The following is a 21,482-nucleotide window of genomic DNA, read 5'->3' as shown; positions in this document are numbered from 1 at the left end:
GCAAAATATAAATGTCCACTTTGTACAACCTCAGACTACTAAATGCATCAGCACATGACTATTAACAGTTACACATCAGTGACGCCTATTGGGTGACTGCACACATGTATCTTGTTGCTGGAATGCAGTCATCTGATTTGATTATGAAATACGACACCACCATCATTTTTCAGACTTTGATATTATAGACCTCACAAACATTTGATTTAATGTTAAATAATATTAGACGTGTTGCTCACCTCACACCAAAAACTCACTGTAAAATTTTAAATGATCAAAGAGCATGGAAAAGGGATGCTAAATTGGGTAACAATATGCTAAAATATTTATTTTTATTTAATAATAATTAAAACCTTTTTAATTGTGTGGATAACTGGACCGTTCATTTTAACACTGTCGCTAAACACATTCTGTTGGTCGGTTTGTGGCCTAGATTAGTTATATATTCATAATCACAGTTTTCATAATCAGCTCTACATTGGGTTGTAGAGTGGTTTTCTCTCTTAATAGCCTGTTTCATTAAAAGCATAATCCCATTTTAACAGCAACAGTTGCGAATGAGCACCCTGAGAGTCGTGGCATTCCATCGTTCTATTGAGGGAAGCATTGCTCTTCAAGAAAATCCTGCACACTTCAGCTGACACACAGTAAGAGAGAGAGAGAGCTGTATGACCATTACAGGTTATTAGTGTGCTGATGCTAAAAGCTTTCACTGGAGACCAGATGCTGAGCATGTAGCAGCAGTGTGTATGGCCGCATATATGTGTGTGTGATGAATATGTGTAGCCATGGAAACAGCACAGATATAACCTACAAATGCGAAACCATAGTAACTGCCAACAGGTCAAATGACGAATAGAGCGAGGATGATAAGGGAAATATGTGAGTCTGCATGTGTGCTTTGCTGGATGCCACACAGTACAGCTAAATTCCCAGACGTAACAAAACAACACTGCAGAATAAGGCATCAGAATACAACAGCTGAATCACATAGTCACTTACATTCACAAATCATTACAGACATTTATATACTAAATAAACACAATGGCTGTGTTTCTGTCTTTAAGTATTTGGTACTAAATCCTTCAAAAAATGAATATGAGTATTCCAGTGTTTCTGAAGCTTTTGAAGGGAACCCCAGGTATTACGACTTGTATGGCTTAATATTAAATAAATTATGTCTCTTACTGAAATATGTAGTAGAAAACCCATTTAAGATTTGTTATTTAAAAAATACACATTGTTTTATACATATTTTGGACTATTTTGGGGGGGCGCCATTATTTCGATGATGTCAAATGGTTGCACTCTGTGAGCTACCGGCACAACCTGTTGCTATTTTTACCACAATTAAAATACTGATACGACGAGCACAGCTACTGAAAGAGCCTGCAGGTGGCGATGAATATAAGCGTAGGTTAAACCAAATGCTGTACCATTGATTTTCCCGACAAGGAGTCTTAACGCCCCAGGATATCAAGTGAAATCCACACTGAGAAACTTCAGTGGCTGTGTTTACATCCTGGCATGTTTACATCCTGTCAGGATGGCATCTAGCGTTTCTTGTCTCTGCCTTTGTAAGCTCTTTCAGCAGGCGTTAGGGCTAAAGTGGAGAGAACGAAGACGTGGGTCCTTAGGAAGTTTTATTCATCCACATGCATCTTCCCATTGTTTTCCACTCTTCTTACCGCTAGGAAAGCAGTGAATACTTGCATTGCTTCTCTTGTTGCCCTTTGACTGAAAATCACAACCAAAAGCCACACAATGTGGCATCGTATCAGTATTTTATTTTCAGAGTTGTGTTGCGGTAAAATAGCCACAGGTAGCACCATATGCTCACCAAGTGCAACCATTTCACATGATCATAATAACAGCGACCCCCATAGTCCAAAATATGTACATAAAACAATGTGGATTTTTTAATAATGTAAATCTTTCAGTGGTTTTCTATTACATATTTCAGAGACATAATTTATGTTTCTTAAGTCTTAATACAAGTACAAGTCTTAATACCCAGGGTAACCTCCTATTAAAGTCACAATGTTTTGTTTGTAGTGCTATTTTGATTATTTTACTATCATTAAAGATACTATTATAGTTTATAAAAATATTTTAATATTATTTTAGTTTTAGTGATTTTGTGTAGTATTGACTTTTACTGATGTTTTATATAGTTTTTACTAATTTCTATTTGTTTTAGTAATTGTAGTAGTTTAGGTTAAACTAAATCAAAATGTTGCTGAAATTAAAATTAAATAAGTTTAAGGGTTTTTTTAAATATTGTCTTTATTTCAATTAACCTATATTTTATTTTACAGGGGTCATTGGATGCCCATTTTCCACAAGTTAAGATTCCTTAGTGTTTTAATGAAAAGTCTATACCATACTTTGGTTAAACTTTCTCAAAGGTAGTGTGAAACAACACCCTTTTTTCCTTGTCAAAAACAGCTCTGTTCACAGCGACTAGTTTCCATGCATGGCCCTTTAAATGCTAATGAGCTCTGCTTACCCCACCCCTCTCTTCCGTAGGGTGACGAGCCGATCTCTGAGACTGCCATCTTTAGCCACAATTGTCGCGGGGCTTGCTAACTAGCACATTATTAGAGAAGGGGATTTGCAAAGATTCATAAAAAAAAAAAAAAGACGTATACTTACTTCTTCTGTAGGTGAAACTGGATCACGAATGATTTGTGCAAACATAGATGCATTAAGGTAGATCAGGGGGCACATTCCCTTCAAAAACAAAAGTAATCCTCTGCGTCTTCAGCGGCTCAGATGTCGCGAGTAAATGCTGACTGCTATGTTCATTATTATATCCAGCTACACAACACTTCAATCGCTTAGGAGACATTCTTGTCTACTCCCGCTCCGCTGTCGAAACAATGCCGCACTGTTTACAGCTCACTCAGGGTGGGTCTATGCTAAAATGCCAGTGTCAGTCAACAGACGTGGGAGGGGCCTGCCAAAACTACATCACTCTGCCAAGAATCTGTGAACAGCTTGATTTGAAAAAGTGGTTATGATTTATGGGGATTTAAAAAAAAACTTGGTGGCGATTTTTATCATAATAGGGTGGTTGAGTACACACACTGCCAAGACACATTTCAGTTCAAACAACATGGAAAAGTGAATTTTGCTTCCGATGACCCCTTTAAGTAGCTACTCACTACCTAGGAGTGACAGATATTTTCTTTTATATTGTGATGTATATCCGATTGGAAACATTATTTTTAGTTTTTACTGAAAATGATTCTTCACTCTCTATTATGCTACTTTTATGGTGTGTCTTTTTGTCCTTTTGTGGAGCATGAAAATCATATTATGGATTTCTAAAGACGTGGGCGAGGAAATGATGACAGAATTTACTGTTTCTTTTCATTTCTTGTAATTAAATACCCAGGTAAGTGCGCACAGCATGTGTCATTGTTTAGCTTGAAATTCAGGAAGGAAAATTAATGAGCACCCTACAAGGTATACAGTAGCACCAGGTTTCTTATTATTAAGAAAAATTAAGCTTGTAAATCTTACCAGCTCAGCATCTGGTAATAAGATTGTTGTGCAAGTGTGTGTATCCAATACATGCTCCTCTCTCTCTCTCTCAATACAGTGCTGTATATCCACCAGCCCCCTCTGCTGGTAAAAATGATACCATGATTGGTTATATCTAAAGGTAGCAGATCTTTCAGAAAAAAAAAAAAAAAGATTTTATCATGACTCAGCTAAGGTATCCATAGCAACTAAAAAGATCTTCATCCCATTTTTTTTTTCCACATGAATTTAAACTTTGCAGTCTGGTCTAAGGCAGTGTCATTTTAGTATCACTTTTATACAGTTATATTTTTGTTAATATTTTGAATCAGATTTTATTTGATTTCTGTTTTCACTTTATTTTCAGTTTTAAATTTGTTGTGTGTAATTTTTATTATGTGTCTATATAGTATTTATTAGTTTTGGTTTATTTGGTTGTAATCATTTTAGTACTTAACCTAAGCAAAAATGAGAAATGTTCTGGAAATGAACTGAAATAAAATAATTTTACCTTTCTTATATTTATAATTTTCTTTCTTTTTGGTTTTGGTTTTAGTTAACAATAATAACCCAGGTTAACAATCCCGCTAACTCTCTCTTTTCTGAATCTCTAGGTTTCTGATTGTGTTGGGATGCCTGATTCTCTCCATTTTAACAACGTTCAAAGAGCACGAGAGAGTATCGGCTCACTGGCTGGTGATTCTAGTGAGTTTGTTTCTTCTGTTCAGTGTTTGTGTGTGAGACTAAATGCTTCAGAGGAAAATGACTGGATGTTTCTCTCACCTGCAGGAGACATTTACAATCTTTATTTTTGGAGGCGAGTTTGCATTGAGGATATGGGCCGCTGGCTGCTGCTGTCGATACAAGGGCTGGAGAGGACGGCTCAAATTTGCCCGCAAACCGCTGTGTGTCCTGGGTGAGTAAAACACACTGACCCAAATAAACACACAGTCACACTGAAACATACACATACTGTATGCACACACACTCCTGAAAACTGAATTAATAACATCATTCAGCAAGGACACATTAAAGGAGAACTCCACTTCCAGAACAACAGTTTACAAATAATTTACTAACCCCCTTGTCATCCAAGATGTTTGTGTCTTTCTGTCTTCAGTCGTAAAGAAATTATGGTTTTTAAGGAAAACATTTCAGGATTTTTCTTCATATAATGGACATCAATTGTGCCCTTGATTTTGAACTTCCAAAATGTAGTTTAAATGCAGCTTCAAAGGGCTCTAAACGATCCCAGCCAAGGAAGAAGGGTCTTATCTAGCGAAACGATCTGTAATTTTTTTCAAAAAATAAAAAATTGTATACTTTTTAAGCACAAAAGCTTGTGTAGCACAAGCTCTGGGATGCACGTTCACGACACTACATACTATTGAATCACATCGAAAGGTCACGCAGAACTACAGACCCAGTGTTTACAAAGCGAACGCTCAAAGACTAACAAAGTGCAAGTAAGTCAAATGCTGTTTGCAGACAAAAAGCTACAACGATGTCGGACGATTCTGAAGTTGTAGGAGAAAATAAGATGGAGTTTTTCGCCATTCTCTACCTTTTTGAACTGGAGTACACAGACGATGAACTTAGACGTGATTCGTAGTAGTGATGGGAAATTCTGATTATTTTACCGACTCAGACCTTTGAGTCTCATTCAGCAAAATGAACGAATCTTTTTTCGAGTCATTTCGTTCATTTTAGCAAAATATAATTAAAATGTTACGCGTTACTTCCCTAACACATCTACTGCTTACACAAACGTTGATCACACTACAAACAAGACAAAACTGTAATGCTACAAGAAACAGAAAAGATTAATTCATTGTTTAGCAGGGTTTTTAGTCTATGATTAGCTCACCTCACCTCTTATCTGACAAGTTTTCGGGTTTGAATTGTTTGTTCATCACGTCACAGCCCCATAAGATGAACGAACGGCTCGAAAAACCCGAAGACTCGAAACAGGTGAACTAATTCCAGTACAGAACCTAATAGGATGTTGCATATGCGTGACTGAACGAATCACTCCCCTAGACGACTCGTTCTTCCCGACTCACATTAAAGATTCGTTCAAAATGAACGAATCATTCAAGAATGTGCATCCCAGAGCCTGTGCTACACAAGCTTTTGTGCTTAAAAAGTAAACAAATTTTTATTTTTCGAAAAACATGACCGACCGTTCCGCTAGATAAGACCCTTCTTCCTCGGCTGGGATCGTTTAGAGCGTTTTGAAGCTGCATTTAAACTACATTTTGGGGGCACAATTGAAGTCCATTATATGAAGAAAAATCCTGAAATGTTTTCCTCAAAAACCATAATTTCTTTACGACTGAAGACAGAAAGACATGAACATCTTGGATGATAAGGGGGTGAGTACATTATTTGTAAATTGCTGTTCTGGAAGTGGAGTTCTCCTTTAAATTGATCAAAAGTGACAGATTTCTCCTTCAAATAGTGATAGTAATACGTTTTTTCAAACCCCAGATTAGCATAATAGAATAATTTCTGGAGGATCATGTGACACTGAAGACTGGTGTAATGATGCTGAAAACTCAGCTTTGCGTCACAGGAATAAATTACATTTTAAACTATATTCAAATAGAGCATAGTTGTTTTAAATTGTTATAATATTTCACAATATTACTGTTTTTATTGTATTTTCTATCAAATAAATGCAGTTTTAATGAGAATAAGAGACTATAAGTGTTTTCTGTGTTGTTAGATATCTTTGTACTGATTGCTTCGGTGCCGGTCGTTGCCGTACGAAACCAGGGAAATGTGTTGGCCACGTCGCTGCGCAGTCTGCGTTTCCTACAGATCCTTCGGATGCTACGAATGGACCGCCGCGGAGGCACCTGGAAACTGCTGGGATCTGCAATATACACACACAGCAAGGTATCCACACATATGATGTGATGTACACAATCAGGCCAGTCCCTCTCGATCAACATCTAAGAGCACGTCTTGCTTGTTTAAATCATGTCAAGCATGCTCAAATAAACCGATGGGGTCAGCAATATGCACACAATCCAAAATACACACACACACACACTCACACACTTTCATCTCTCAAAAATGCTACGGTCTGCGATACACAGACATGCAAAGTACATACGCAAGCACAAACAATCAGATATCAGTGTCTGGTGAAGTTTGATCTCAGTACTGCTGTGTGTGTGTTTCCCGGTCGGCTGGTGTGTGCGGACAGGAGCTGATCACAGCGTGGTACATTGGCTTCCTGTCATTGATCCTGGCTTCCTTCCTGGTGTACCTGGTTGAGAAGGATGATGTCACCATGGAGCTAACAGACACAGAGAGCCCCTCCCCAACGCCACCCCCGCAGGACTTTGACACCTATGCAGACGCCCTCTGGTGGGGACTGGTGAGAATGATGCACGGCACTCACATACATTTAGAACTTTTTTTTTTACATTTAAGCTGAGGTACCTGGATGCAGATTTTGAATATAAGGTAGTAAAATTAAAGTGACTTAAAAACAAAAATAAAATAAACTCATTTTATAAATTAAAGCTTTGATGAACAGTGTAAAATTAGTATCCAACCTGGATTACTTGAGGGTCATGCGTGGGATTTTTTTTTTTAAGAGCGAATGTATGTAAATATATAAGTATATATGTGACCATGGACCTAATTAAGATTTATACATCATCTGAAAGCTAAATAAATAAGCTTTGAAATAAAATTTGTTAGGATAGGACAACATTTGGCTGAGATACAACTATTTGAAAATCTAGAATCTGAGGGTGCAAAAAAATCAAAATATTGAGAAAATCGTGTTTAAAGTTGCCCAAATAAAATTTGTACCAATGCATATTACTCATTAAAAATTAAGTTTTGATATATTTACTGTAGGAAATTTACAAAATATCTTCATGGAGATATATTCAGTGATTTTTGGCGTAAGAGAAAAATTGTTTGTAATTGTAATTTGACCCATACAATGTATTGCTGGCTATTGCTACAAATTGCTACTTAAGACTACTTAAGGTTTTGAGGTCCAGGCTCACATATTTAAAAGAAAAAAAAATATAATTTTGATGTACCTGTTTTTGAAATGCTAAAGGATTTGATGGGCACTTTAAAGTTTGTACCAAACTGACATTATTAACAGGTTATGCAATGGATTTTATTACTTAAAAAAAATAACTAAAAAAAAAAAAAAAAAAAATGCAATAAATTTAGTAAAAAAAAGTGCCCACTCTTGACATTTTTATGTAGCGGTTTAGTGATTTTAGCTTCATTTTAGCTCCATTTTTGAGCTCCTCTTTTTTCAAATTCATACATTGATTTGTACCAAACTGCATTATATTAATATGTTGTGTAATGTTGCTTTTTTTTTCAATTTTTTGAGTGAATATATGAAAACTCTGCTGAAAAGATCAGCCCCACAACTACACAAAAATATACACTGCCATTCAAAAGTTTGGGAACAGTAATACTTTTAATGTTATTTTTTTTAAAGTAGTTTTTTATGCTCATCAAGGCTGTATCTATTTGATCAAAAATACAGAAAAAAATGTCATTTGAGAAATATTATTGCAATTTAAAATAACAGCTTTCTATTATAACATACTTTAAAATTTATTCCTGTGAAGCAAAGCTGTATATACAGCATCATTATTCCAGTATTTATTGTCACATGATCCTTTAGAAATCATTTTAATATGCAGATTTATAATCAGTGTTGGAAACAGTTGTGCTGTATAATATTTTTTTGGTACCTGTGATACTTTTTTCAGGATTCTTTAATAAATAAATAAAAAGTTAAAAAGAACAGTGTTTATTCAAAATAGAAATGCTGTGTTACAACACGCACTACTGTTCAAAAGTTTGGGATCAGTCATTTTATTTTTTATTTTTTTAAATGTGTTAAATGGATAAAAACTGATAATAAAGACTGATAAAAAAGATTTCTATTTGAATAAATGCTGTTCTTTATAACTTTTTATTCATCAAACAATCAAAAAAAAAAAAAAATATCACAGATTCCAAAAAAATACAACATTGATAATAAATCAGCATATTATAGTGATTTCTGAAGGATCATGTGACACTGAAGACTGGAGTAATGGCTGATGAAAATTCAGCGATGTATCACAGAAATAAATTATATTTTAAAGTATATTAAAATAGTAAACAAATATTAGAAACTGCAATAATATTTCAGAATATTACTGTTTTTTTCTTTATTTTTGATCAAATAAATACAGCCTTGATGAGCTTAAGAGACTCCGTTAAAAAATCTTACTGATCCAAAACTTTTGAATAGCAGTGAATTTGTTAAAAAAAAAAAGCTTTATGCACTTTGTTCAGTGATTTTAGCATTTTTGAGCTGCTTTGGTGAGGATGCATAAAAGCTTTCCTCCATGTTGAGAAGTGAAAGTAAATTTAATAGAAAGAAAATCCAACCCACTGTGCGTCACAAGTTCACAAGTGATTTTTCTTAAATGTAAGGCAATTCCTTTTACAGCAGCTCCATTAACACTTCCATTCGTGACCGTTTTACATCAGTTCCATTAGTACTACTGACTGTGATGGCTTTATAGCAGCCCCATTTATACCACCTTTTGTGACGTTAACAGCAGCTCCATTAATACTACCTTTTTAATGGTTTTACAGCTCAAGTACTTTGATAGTCTCTTAGCCGTGCCGGCCTTAATCACACTAATGACATATGATTTCACTTCTGTGTCAGATCACCTTGACAACCATCGGTTATGGTGACAAGACCCCAAAGACGTGGGCAGGGCGTCTTTTGGCTGGGACCTTCGCTCTTATCGGTGTGTCGTTTTTTGCTCTTCCAGCCGTGAGTACAGCTCATTTTTTTCCTAAATGTACATTTACAAAGTTACAAATGACAGTATAACCACTAACAACTATCCACCTTATTTTTAACGTAAGAGAGCAGGTACAGCCATTTGTAAGTTATGGTGTCATCTGCTTCAAGTTTTTATTCTAGCTGTACAAAAATAGTATGTTATGTTGTTTGATATTGCAAACATGTAAATCATTCATTCATTAATTTTATATAAAATATTACTACACATATTTTATATAACTACACATTGTCATATGAACAAGTAAGCAACTTATCAGTCTCACAAAACTTAAGTTCAGCACAAACTGTAAGCTAAATGTGTTGGATTCAATAACATAAACTGGCTTACAAATAAGATTTGTTTGGGCTGTAGGAACTGAACATCATTCGGGAAATAAAAAATGGAAATGGTTAGGTATTATAGTTTGCTAATTTGAAAACTGCCTACCAGGTTAAACTAAAGTCTTGTTATGTTTGTAGGGTATTCTTGGTTCTGGGTTGGCTCTTAAGGTTCAGGAACAGCACAGGCAGAAACACTTTGAGAAACGCAGAAATCCTGCAGCTTCATTAATACAGGTATCCAGAAACATAAACTTAAAGGAGAAGTTCACTTCCAGAATAAAAATTTCTTGATAACTTACTCACCCCCATGTCATCCAAGATGCTGATGTCTTTCTTTCTTCAGTCAAAAAGAAATTAGGGTTAAGGAAAACATTCCAGGATTTTTCTCCATATAGTGGACTTCAATGGGAGCCAACATGTTGAAGGCCCAAATTGCAGTTTTAATGCATCTTAAGAGGGCTCTACGCAATCCCAGCCAATGATCAGTCATTTTCGAAAAAAAAATTATATACTTTTTAACTACAGATGATTAATTCCACTAGCTCTGCAATGCGCATTGAAGACTTGGCGCAATCACTCCATCTCATTTTCTCCTCCAACTTCAAAAACGTCTGACGCTGTTTTACCTCTTTTTATGTGAAGGGTGTTTGACTTTCTTTGCACATTCGCTTTGTTAACAATGGATTAGTACTTTGGCCTATGTCACACGTGTCCTTTCTAAAGTGACTAGAGCAAGATGAGCATTTGTGGTTAAAAAGTATACTTTTTTTTTTTAGAAAATGACCAATCGTTTCACTAAACAAGACACACATTCCTCGGTTGGGATCATGTAGAGCCCTTTGAAGCCACATTGAAACTGCAGTTTGGACCTGTAAACTGTTGGCCATCACTGAAGTCTACTACACTGACCAAAATTATAAGCGCAAATTTTTCATGAGCTGAACTCAAAGATCTAAGACTTTTTCTGTGTACACAAAAGGCCTATTTCTCTCAAATATTGTTCACAAATCTGTCTAAATCTGTTAGTAAGCACTTAGCCGAGATTATCCATCCACCGCACAGGTGTGGCATATCAAGATGCTGATTAGACAGCATGATTATTGCACAGGTGTGCCTTAGGCTGGCCACAAAATCATTTCTCTACCATAATCTCCAAAGGCGTTTCAGAGAATTTGGAGACGTGTTCTCTTCATGGATGAATCCCGGTTTTCACTGTACAGGGCAGATGGCAGACAGCGTGTATGGTGTCGTGTGGGTGAGCGGCCTGCTGATGTCAACGTTGTGGATCGAGTGGCCTATGGTGGCAGTGGGGTTATGGTATGGGTAGGCGTATGTATGGACAACAAACACAGGTGCATTTTATTGATGGCATTTTGAATGCACAGAGATACCGTGACCAACATTCCACAGGCCACAATCAACAACCTGACCAACTCTATGCGAAGTAGATGTGTTGCACTGTGTGAGGCAAATGGTGGTCACACCAGATACTGACTGGTTTTCGGACCCCCCCAATACAGTAAAACTGCACAGTTTAGAGTGGCCTTTTATTGTGGCCAGCCTAAGGCACACCTGTGCAATAATCATGCTGTTTAATCAGCATCTTGATATGCCACACCTGTGAGGTGGATGGATTGTCTCGGCAAAGGAGAAGTGCTCACTAACACAGATTTAGACAGATTTGTAAACAACATTTGAGAGAAATAGGTCTTTTGTGTACATAGAAAAAGTCTTAGATCTTTGAGTTCAGCTCATGAAAAATGGGGGCAAAAACAAAAGTGCTGCATTTATAATTTTGGTCAGTGTATATGGAGGAAAATCCTGGAATGTTTTCCTCAAAAACACTTTTTTTTTCTGACTGAAGAAACAAAGACATGAACATATTGGATGACACTGGGGTGAGTAAATGGTCAGGAAATTTTTATTCTGGAAGTGAACTAATTCTTTAAATCATCAGTAAATTCACCTTTTAAGCTCATTTCTCAACAGCACCTGTGCTTAATGTTCATATTGATTTCAGGCTGCATGGAGATACTACTCCACCAACCCCGTCAGAGATGATCTCATTGCCACATGGAGATTCTATGAGACTGTGATCTCTCTGCCATGCTTCAGGTATCATATACATTTTTTCCCCCCCCAAAAAAAAACACATTTGAATGTCCTAGCATTTATACATTATTTTAGTTTACAGGGACTTGCTTTTATGTTTGTCATCATCATGATTTCATGTTATGCCTGGGTTGTTTTATGATTTCACTGATACTCATGACAGATTTCACTTGCTTTATTTGATTTTTGTGCATCTCTTTTTAATGTTCATTTATTTTCTTTATATCCATATGTGTGTTTGTCTGCATGCAGAGACAGCATCATCTAGAGGTCTGCTTGAGGTTACAGTGAGGTACTCACACTTGTGCGTGGACAATTTACTTTTCAATCATAATGAGAAAGAAACTCTTTGGTTGAATCGCTGATATAAAGTATATCCAAAAAAAGTAGTATATTTAAACATATTTAAATCGTCTTATAATGTGAAATTAACTTTCAGTCAGGGTTGCCAAGTCTGCAGTTTTTATGCAGAATTGGGCTACTTTTAAACTGTTGCCGCAGGTTGAATTTCCCCCCTTGGGTTAATGGTTTGACATATTTCATAAAGTATATTTGGCTGAAATGCTTGTACTGAAATATTTTATATTCTACATCTGTGGTAGATGTTTGTGAAGGAGGGCCACTGGTAAGGAGCCTTTGAGCTGTGTTTATGATTGTTATGACATACTGGTTTACAACAGTGACTGTGAAATATGTATGTTAGGTATGGGAATTGCATATTTTAAGTTTTGATATTTTGGATATGGTCATTGGGCTACTTTTGGGCCATTTTTGACTGGCCATTGGGCTAGTTTTATTATGCAGACCTGGCAACCCTGCTTTCAATAAATTTGTGGTGCTTGTTTGATAGTTAAAATTCCAAGACTAACACAATCTCAAATAATTCAGTGCTGAATATCTTGAGCCAGGATATTGTAAATGTTGTTTGGAAAAAAAAATCTGTCAGAAAACACAAAGTTTATTCAGACAAAATGTTTTTGATTGGCTCTCAGTGGCTAACCGGGTTAAAGATAACCAGTCAAACCCTGACAAGGCAACAATGGCTCAACTAACGGCTTGAGCTTGGGAGCAGGACTCAGTTATTGCTATTACCTAAAACAAAAACTTTCAAAAACATTTCTATTATCTGAAATAGAGCAAAAATAAAATAAAATAGAAATGTTACATAAAAAACATTCAACAGAAAAAAAGGACTAACTGACTAACTGGCAACTAACTGAAATAAGTTAAAACACTGAAGTTACAAACTTGAAATAAATACAAACCAGAACTGAAATAAATCTATATAAAACCTAAATAGCATTACAATAATAAATAGCACTAAATAATAAATAAAAATAAATAAATAAAAATGGCAAAAGCACATGAAAAAATTACTAAAAAACATTAAACAGAAAATGAGAATGTTGCTGGAAATAAATATAAACTAAAACTGCAATAAATCTAAATTAAATCTAAATAGAAATAAATATTAATAAAAATAAATGTAAATGTATTTTTAAAAGCACATGAAAAATACAAAAAAAAAAAAAAAAAAAAGAAAACTGAAAATATAAAAAAATAAATGCTTATTTTTTTAATCTTTTAAAAATCCTATTTAATGTAGCATTTATTCATACTACTCCCTTACTGACACTTGGCACTGTGATTTCAGTTAGTAACTTATAACTAGCAACCAATAAACAAATTATATCTAGCATTATTCTGTTGATGTGTTATTTTTGGTATATGAAATTTATTTCATAATTGTTTACAGATATTACCACAGTTATATTAATATACTTTTGTGTAACACACCCTAGTGGTCATTAGGTGCAAATGAAAAGAGTTTTGTTGGTGTTGTCATAAATGTAATCTGGTCAAACTAAATGTGCATGTTGTTTCTGTCACCTGCAGGAAGGAACCTCTTGAGGTTATGGCTAGGTAAGTCTCTCTCTCCTTCTCATTCCCTCTGTCTCTTGCTCACTGTTTTAAAGATTTACAGCGTCTCTGGGAAGAGATTAATGAAACTGTGAAATGTGTTTCCTTAAATAACTCCTAATAACCACCACCTCCATTAATTCAGTGCCAAAGGCGTAATGACCAGCAGTGCGTTTCTGCGTGCGAGAGATTGCGAGAGCTCGTTTCTCAGTTCGGGGACACGCGGACAGTAGTTCTATATGTGATATTACCGAGTCCATTAGAAAAGAGTGAATTATGGATCACTGATAGATGATGGTGTCAAAGCGGAGCGAGGAAGAGGAGCGCGAGTGTGTGTGTGGGAGAATTTAATGGACGGCTGGATGTGTGACGTCCGTGTCACTGTAAGGAAAATGATGGGAACTGTTATTAGCAATCTAACCATGACGAGCCTTGACAAAGATGGACTGCGTATATAATAATCATGAGTATCAGTTGTCCTTGACCTGGACACTGGCCTGACAGTCCATTTGTTAAAAGACAAGATTTACAGATAGAAAGAGCAGGGAGAGCTAGAGTGAGTGCTGGGCTTGTTTGTAGCGCCTGACCCGAGACCTGTAATCCATGTTCAGTCCAGATCAGAGATCAGATTACACTGTAATACTGCTAATACATTAGCACAAAACACACACCTACACAAAAACGCACCTACGCAGATATCCACATACACAAGGCTAGCTGGCTGGGAAACTTGTAGACTGACATTATCACTACCGGTGACCTACCAAACAAGTCCAAATGGAGAAACCAAATCACACATGCACATTTACTTTAATGTCATGGTAAAGACTTTTTGTTCACTTCTGTTATTTTTGTGCTGAGCTAAGCTTGTGAATCCATTCTTAGATGTCTAACTATAAAAACAGTGAATAGACAGCTCATATTTCTAATGGACTGTTCACATAGTCCAGTACAGTCCAATTCAGAAACAAATGACTCTTATGAATTGATTCGTTTGAGTGAATCAATCAAAATGACTAACAGATGAAACTTAAAGAGATAGTTCACCCAAAAATGAACATTCTGTCATTAATTACTCACACTCATGTTGTTCCAAACCCATGAAGTTGTTATTTTTTATTTTATTTTTTTTTTGCACACAAAAAGTATTATCGTAGCTTCATAACATTAAGGTTGAACCACTGATGTCACATGGACTATTTTAACGATGTCCTTAAGACCCAGAAAGGTAGCTTTCTGGGTCTTGAATGTGGTCAAAAAGCAGTCGGATTTTATGAAAAATATTGTAATCTTTGTTCCGAAGAGGAACGAGTCGAAAATAGTCAAACTATTTTGAGAATAAAGTCTAAAATTTTTGAGAATAAAGTCTAAATGTTTTGAGAATAAAGTCAAATGTTTTGAGAATAAAATCGAAATGTTTGAAGAATAAAGTCGAAATGTTTCGAGAATAAAGTCAGAATGATGAGAATGAAGTCAAAATGTTTTGAGAATAAAGTCGAAATGTTTCGAGAATAAAGTCAGAATGATGAGAATGAAGTCAAAATGTTTCAAGAATAAAGTCAGAACTGCAAGAAAGAAGTTGAAATGTTTTGAGAATAAAGTTGAAATTTTTCAAGAATAAAGTGAAAATGTTTCGAGAATAAAGTTGAAATGTTTCAAAAATAAAGTCGAAATGTTCCAAAAAAAGTCAGAATTATGAGAAAGAAGTTGAAATGTTTTGAGATTAAAGTTGAAATTTTAAGCATACATTTGAAATTTTGAGAGTAGTCAAAAATTTGAGAGTAAAGTCGAAATGCTTCGAGAATGAAGTTGAAATGTTTCAAGAATAAAGTCAGAATTATGAGAAAGAAGTCGAAATGTTTCAAGAATAAAGTCGAAATGTTCCAAAAAGAAAGTCAGAATTATGAGAAAGAAGTTGAAATGTTTCGAGATTAAAGTTGAAATTTCAAGCATAAAGTTAAAATTTTGAGAGTAGTCAAAATTTTGAGAATAAAGTCAAAATGTTTCGAGAATAAAGTCAGAATTATGAGAAAGAAGTCGAAATGTTTTGAGAATAAAGTCGAAATGTTCCAAAAAGAAAGTCAGAATTATGAGAAAGAAGTTGAAATGTTTCGAGATTAAAGTTGAAATTTCAAGCATAAAGTTAAAATTTTGAGAGTAGTCAAAAATTTGAGAATGAAGTTGAAAAGTTTCGAGAAAAAAGTCGAAATGTTTGAGAATAAAGTTAAAATGTTTTGAGAATAAAGTCAGAATTATGAGAAGTCTAAATGTTTCGAGAATAAAGTTGAAATGTTTCAAGAATAAAGTCAAAATGTTCCAAAAATAAAGTCAGAATTATGAGAAAGACGTTAAAATGTTTTGAGAATGAAGTTTAAATGTTTCGAGAATAAAGTTGAAATGTTTCGAGAATAAAGTCGAATTGTTTTAATTGTTTAATGAAACAAATGTCTCATTGTAATCGGAAAGATGACTGATTCACATGCCGATTAAACTGCGGCGAATACAGCGATCTGTCATGCCACATTGAAGAGCATGAAAAACATTATTGTAATTGACAAATTGTTTGTATTTCACTATAAAACTGACAGAATTTGAAAGCTGAGACTTTGAAATATCTCCCAGTGCTCCCAATCTGGGCCATTTGCATGTGCAATAGGCTAAAAAATATTATAACTTTAATTTCATAATTGCTACGACTTAATTCTTTAAACACTTCTACTTAGTTCTCGAAACACTTCGATTTCATTCTTTTTCAATTTTTTTTTTTTTTACGTTGCACTAAAATGCCATTGTATGAATATGAGTAGAATTTTTATTTTTGGGTTAACTATCCTTTGAAATATTTATTAAAACAATATCTTATATGTAGGTAATTTCAGGTCTTACTATCTATATACAGACATTTTGTTCTCACAATGTAAGCAAAACCTGACCTACTGGTACAAATACACACACACACACACACACACACATACACACACAAAGAAAGCCAAATGGCTGGGAAACCTGCAGCCTGACATTATCAATGACCTACTAAACCAAGTCCGAAATGGAGAAAGCGGACCATACACACACTGTTAAGTAGCTCATGATATTGTGCTCCATTCATTTGTTCATGTGAAATCTATGCATTGATTCTCTTCCTGTCTGTTCTCACGTTTTCACTGCTTTCCTGTACATCCGATGAATTTACAACAACAACACACACACATAAACACAGACAGAGCCACTTTTCAATCATTAAAACCCTCTCAGACAGTTTGAATCAACTGCAGACAGATTGTGTTTTGTGTGTGTGTGTGGGAAAGTGTTGTATCAGTAACTGGTTGGTAATAAGCTGTAATTGTGGAGCATTTCAAGATGTTTCAGCCCCTCTCACCACTTCAATCTTCTTCTTTTCACTGTACTCAAGAGATACTGTGTGTGCCGCAGCGCATAGTCTGTATGTGTGTGTGTGTGTGTGTGTCCATCCTTGGGGACCCTTCACAAGAGAATGCCCTGTGTTGTTTCTTTGGAAGGGTTCAGTTTCTCCTGCAGGAAGAGTGTGTGTGTGAGTGCAGGACCGCATTAAGACTAACAGATTCCCTAAGGCTTCAGCTCTTATTGAGGGCCTTTGCATAGACCTACTGCCTACATACTTGCTTATATTAAACTAGAAAAGTAAAGTATAAGATGAACTTCAATGTTGGCTTGGCAGCCTGGCTTAAAAGTTTAAATTAGCTCTGAATTGTTTTAAAGTTTGAAGATTATAGTTTGAAAGTTAGTTCAGGCACAGTGTCATATGCAAGCATGATACTTCAAAGACATCTCTCATCAAGCCTGCATTTATTTGATCAAAAATACTGTAAAAACAGTAATATTGAGAAATATTATTACAATTTAAAACGAGTGTTTTCTATTAGAATATAATATAAAATGTTTTTTTTAGCAGCTACTACTTTAGTCTTTAGTGTCACATAGTCTTTCAGAAATCATTTTAATATGATGATTTGGTGCTTAAGAAACATTTATTAGAGGGTTGCTTACTATTTTTTTGTAGGAAATGTGATTCACTTTTTAAAAATAAAAATAGAAGTGTCTTGACTGTCACTTTTTTCAGTGCAGCCTTACCAAATAAAAATATTTTATTTTTTAAAAATCATTTTAATTTCATTAAAAAATATCATACTGACCTCAAACATTCGATGGTGGTGAATCCATGTAATCATTCATTCCTCTCCCATTTTTGACTTCTAACAAACAAAGAGGGTGTTTTGTCTTTTGAGAAACACTTAAAAGAATGACAAAATATGGAATATTAACAAAATATGTTCAGGGCTCTGAGACTCAACTCATCTGTTATTCTCTGTCTCTTCTTCAGTCAGAAGTTGAGTTTGTTGGAACGTGTGCGGCTGTCGACTCCGAGACCGTCGACGGTAAGGGCCCGTGTGATGATGCCTGCTGCCAATCCTGAAAGTGTGTCAGGGAACTGCGGGCCAGCGGAGGCTGTTGAGGAGAGTCCATCAAAAGAAGGCAAACCAGCAGGGTTCAGTAACAGAGAGAGATTCAGAACAGCTTTCAGAATGAAGGCCTACGCCCTGAGACAGAGCTCAGAGGGTATGACACACTCTCAAACACACACATCTTTCACATAAGCATTTTTTTTAAAGCTTAACTTCTTTAAAGTACTAAACTTTTTAACTAGCACACAAAAAAAACCCAGTACCAACAGAATGTGAACACTCACAAACAGTTAATATGTATACTCAATATACATAAATATACACATTCTTAGCTAGGGTTGTCAAGATTCTTCGATTAAGTTTCACCATGTGTTGGGTTTTCCTAAATCGCATCACACATTGTTTTATTACAATGTGTATTTTAATTGTTTTGTTTAATAAAATCACACGATTACTTGCTTTTGATATTTTATTTGAACCAGTTATTACTGCCTCATTGCTACTATATATGCATTTTAAGTCATTTTAAAGTCTGTTGTTAGGTCTATTTTTGTTACTACAAAAAGAAAAATTAGACCATTACTCAATTAATCGTCAAAATAATCAACCGATTACTCGATTACCAAAATAATCATTAGTGACAGCCCTAGTGACACACTATAATAACAGATATACTCCTAAAAATACATAAGTATAGTAGACACCTACACAATGCAATTAACCTTGTTTTGTTGTTTCATTGTAGATACAGGTGGTCTGCCTGACCCCACTCCAGAGGAGAAGGGCTTCCCACCGGACATACTGCTGGAAGAGATGATTCCAACTCTCAAATTAGTCATAAGAGCACTGCGGTACACAAATATTAAATCCATAACGCTTAAAAACTATTTGTGAACTTTTTTCACTTTCTTTCTTTCTTTTAATATTTTATTTATTCTATATCTTTTTTTTTTGTCCTAAACACTCCCAGTGTACATTACCGTTCAGAAGTTTGGGATCAGCAAGATTTTTTTTTCTCATTTTGTAGGATCATAATATTCCTGCTGAGTAAGAAGCGTTTTAAGGAGACTCTGAGGCCGTATGATGTAAAGGACGTGATTGAGCAGTATTCTGCAGGACACTTAGACATGCTCACCAGAATCAAATATCTACAGACACGGTAATGCACAAACTTTGAAACATGCACATTTTTAAAGGGGTCATCGGATGCAAAATTCACTTTGAACATTGAATGTGTGCTGGCAGTGTGTACACAACCACCCTATAATGATAAAAATCCACCTAGTGTTTTTTTAAATCCCTATAAATCATTAGCATATTCTTAGATCGAGCCATTCTCAGATTCTTGGCTGTGTGACGTCACACAGGCCCAGGCCCCTCCCATGATTGTTGGGTGACCTGGCTGTTTTAGCATTGACCTGTCCTGAGTGAGCTGTAAACAGTCCACCATTGTTTTGACGCTGGAGCAGAATGTCTCGTAGGTGATTGAGGTGTTCTGTTGTTGGATGTAATAATGATCATATCAGTTGTCATATACTCCAGACATCTGAGCCGCAGTGGATTACTTTTGTTTTTGAAGGGAATACGCCCCCCAAACTACCTAAATGCTTCTATGTTTGCGCAAATCATTTGTGATCCAGCTTCACCTACAGATAAAGTGAGTATTAGGGTTTTTTTTTATGAATCTTTCCAAATCGCCTTTCGTAATAATGTGCTAGTTAGCAAGTTCCACAGCTAAAGTTTACAAGTGCTCATCACCCCACGGAAGAGAGGGGTGGGGTAAGCAGAGCTCATTAGCATTTAAAGAGTCATGCACCGAAATGCCTCGCAGTGAACAAAACTGTTTTTGACAAGGTAAAAATGGTGTTGTTATACACTGCCACTTTTAACCAAAGTATGTTATAGATTTTTCATTAAGACCCTAAAGAATCATATCAGCTTGTGGAAAATGGGCATCCGATGACCCCTTTAAGGAAATATTATAGAACACTTTTAAATTCTAGGATGATAAAATGATGAGTCAATCATTTTTAAATTATTTACTTGTGTCATTTACACTGTAATATGATTGTCTTTTGAGTAAAATAATCTAATATTTGCTGTTTGTTTCATCTTTAGACTAGATCTGATACTGACACCAGGACCGCCTCTCACTCCAAAACACAAGAAACCCCAGAAAGCACCATTTCCGTACCCCACCCAGCAGTCACCTAGGTAAAACTCACCAATCTTTAGGAAATATTTATTTTTAGATTTTTATGTTTAAAACTATAATAAAAGTATAGTTTACCCAAAAAGGAAAATTCAGTCATTAATTACTCACCCTCATGTCGTTCCAAATCCGCAAGACCTTCGTTCATCTTTGGAACACAAATTAAGATATTTTTTATGAAATTTGAGAGTTTTCTGATTCTGCATAGACAGCAATGCAACTGACACGTTCAAGGCCCAGAAAGGTAGTAAGGACATCATCAAAATATATTTCATCAAAAATATCTTAATTTGTGTTCTGAAGATAAATAAAGGTCCTACGGGTTTGGAATGGCATGAGAGCGAGTAATTAATGACAGAATTTTCATTTTTGGGTAAACTAACCTTTTAATATATATTAAACATTATATTTAAAGTGATACTGATATGTGACCCTGGACCACAAAATTGAGATTTATACTTACTCTTTATGTAAATAAATAAGCTTTCCATTGATGTGTGGTTTGTTAGGATAGGGCAATATTTGGCTGAGATACAACTATTTGAAAATCTGGAATCTGAGGGTGCACAAAATATAAATATTGAGAAAATCTCCTTTAAAATGAAATTCATAGCAATGCATATTACTAATTAAAATATACATTTTGATATATTTACATTAGGAAATTTACAAAATATCTTCATGTAACAAAATCAATAATTTTTACCCACACAATGTATTGTTGGCCATTGCTACAAATATACCTGTGCTATAACTGGTTTTGTGGTCCACATATATTATTTTGCTAGAGCAGAGTCCTAATAAAAACACAATAATATTTAATAATAATGCCTATTAAATCCCTATATTGATTGAAGAGCTCTACAATTTATTAAAAATAATTAAGTATAATTTATCTATTATGAACATTCTCATTTGAACTCTTTTACATTCCCTCTCCATTTTTCTTTTTCAGACACGAGTCATATCTTGCCAAAGCAAGCCTGCCAGATCCCGAAGACCAAAGCATGATGGGTAGATTTGTGCGGGTTGAAAGACAGGTACTCATGCGCTGACACCTGGTTGTTTGGCCTAACTAAAG

The 21,482-nt window shown here is 35.2% G+C and overlaps 1 protein-coding gene across 3 annotated transcripts in view; it reads left to right on the top strand.

Annotated features, from left to right (window-relative positions):
• Positions 1-21,482, top strand: part of kcnq3 (potassium voltage-gated channel, KQT-like subfamily, member 3) — a 52,397-nt gene that overhangs the window by 26,741 nt on the left and 4,174 nt on the right. For all 3 annotated transcript variants that reach the window (XM_051137574.1, XM_051137555.1, XM_051137564.1), the window contains 13 exons: positions 4,143-4,233; positions 4,318-4,444; positions 6,257-6,429; positions 6,743-6,916; positions 9,251-9,361; positions 9,854-9,949; positions 11,736-11,830; positions 13,724-13,750; positions 18,108-18,343; positions 18,935-19,040; positions 19,217-19,348; positions 20,308-20,403; positions 21,357-21,441. In XM_051137574.1, the coding sequence (XP_050993531.1) occupies positions 4,143-4,233; positions 4,318-4,444; positions 6,257-6,429; positions 6,743-6,916; positions 9,251-9,361; positions 9,854-9,949; positions 11,736-11,830; positions 13,724-13,750; positions 18,108-18,343; positions 18,935-19,040; positions 19,217-19,348; positions 20,308-20,403; positions 21,357-21,441 (1,549 nt within the window). The remainder of the gene's footprint in view (positions 1-4,142; positions 4,234-4,317; positions 4,445-6,256; positions 6,430-6,742; positions 6,917-9,250; positions 9,362-9,853; positions 9,950-11,735; positions 11,831-13,723; positions 13,751-18,107; positions 18,344-18,934; positions 19,041-19,216; positions 19,349-20,307; positions 20,404-21,356; positions 21,442-21,482) is intronic.

Source organism: Labeo rohita, chromosome 2, assembly GCF_022985175.1.
Source record: "Labeo rohita strain BAU-BD-2019 chromosome 2, IGBB_LRoh.1.0, whole genome shotgun sequence".
Lineage (NCBI taxonomy): Eukaryota > Metazoa > Chordata > Actinopteri > Cypriniformes > Cyprinidae > Labeo > Labeo rohita.
The sequence above is the reverse complement of the archived record's forward strand: the minus strand, read 5'-3'. Positions and strand labels throughout refer to the sequence as shown.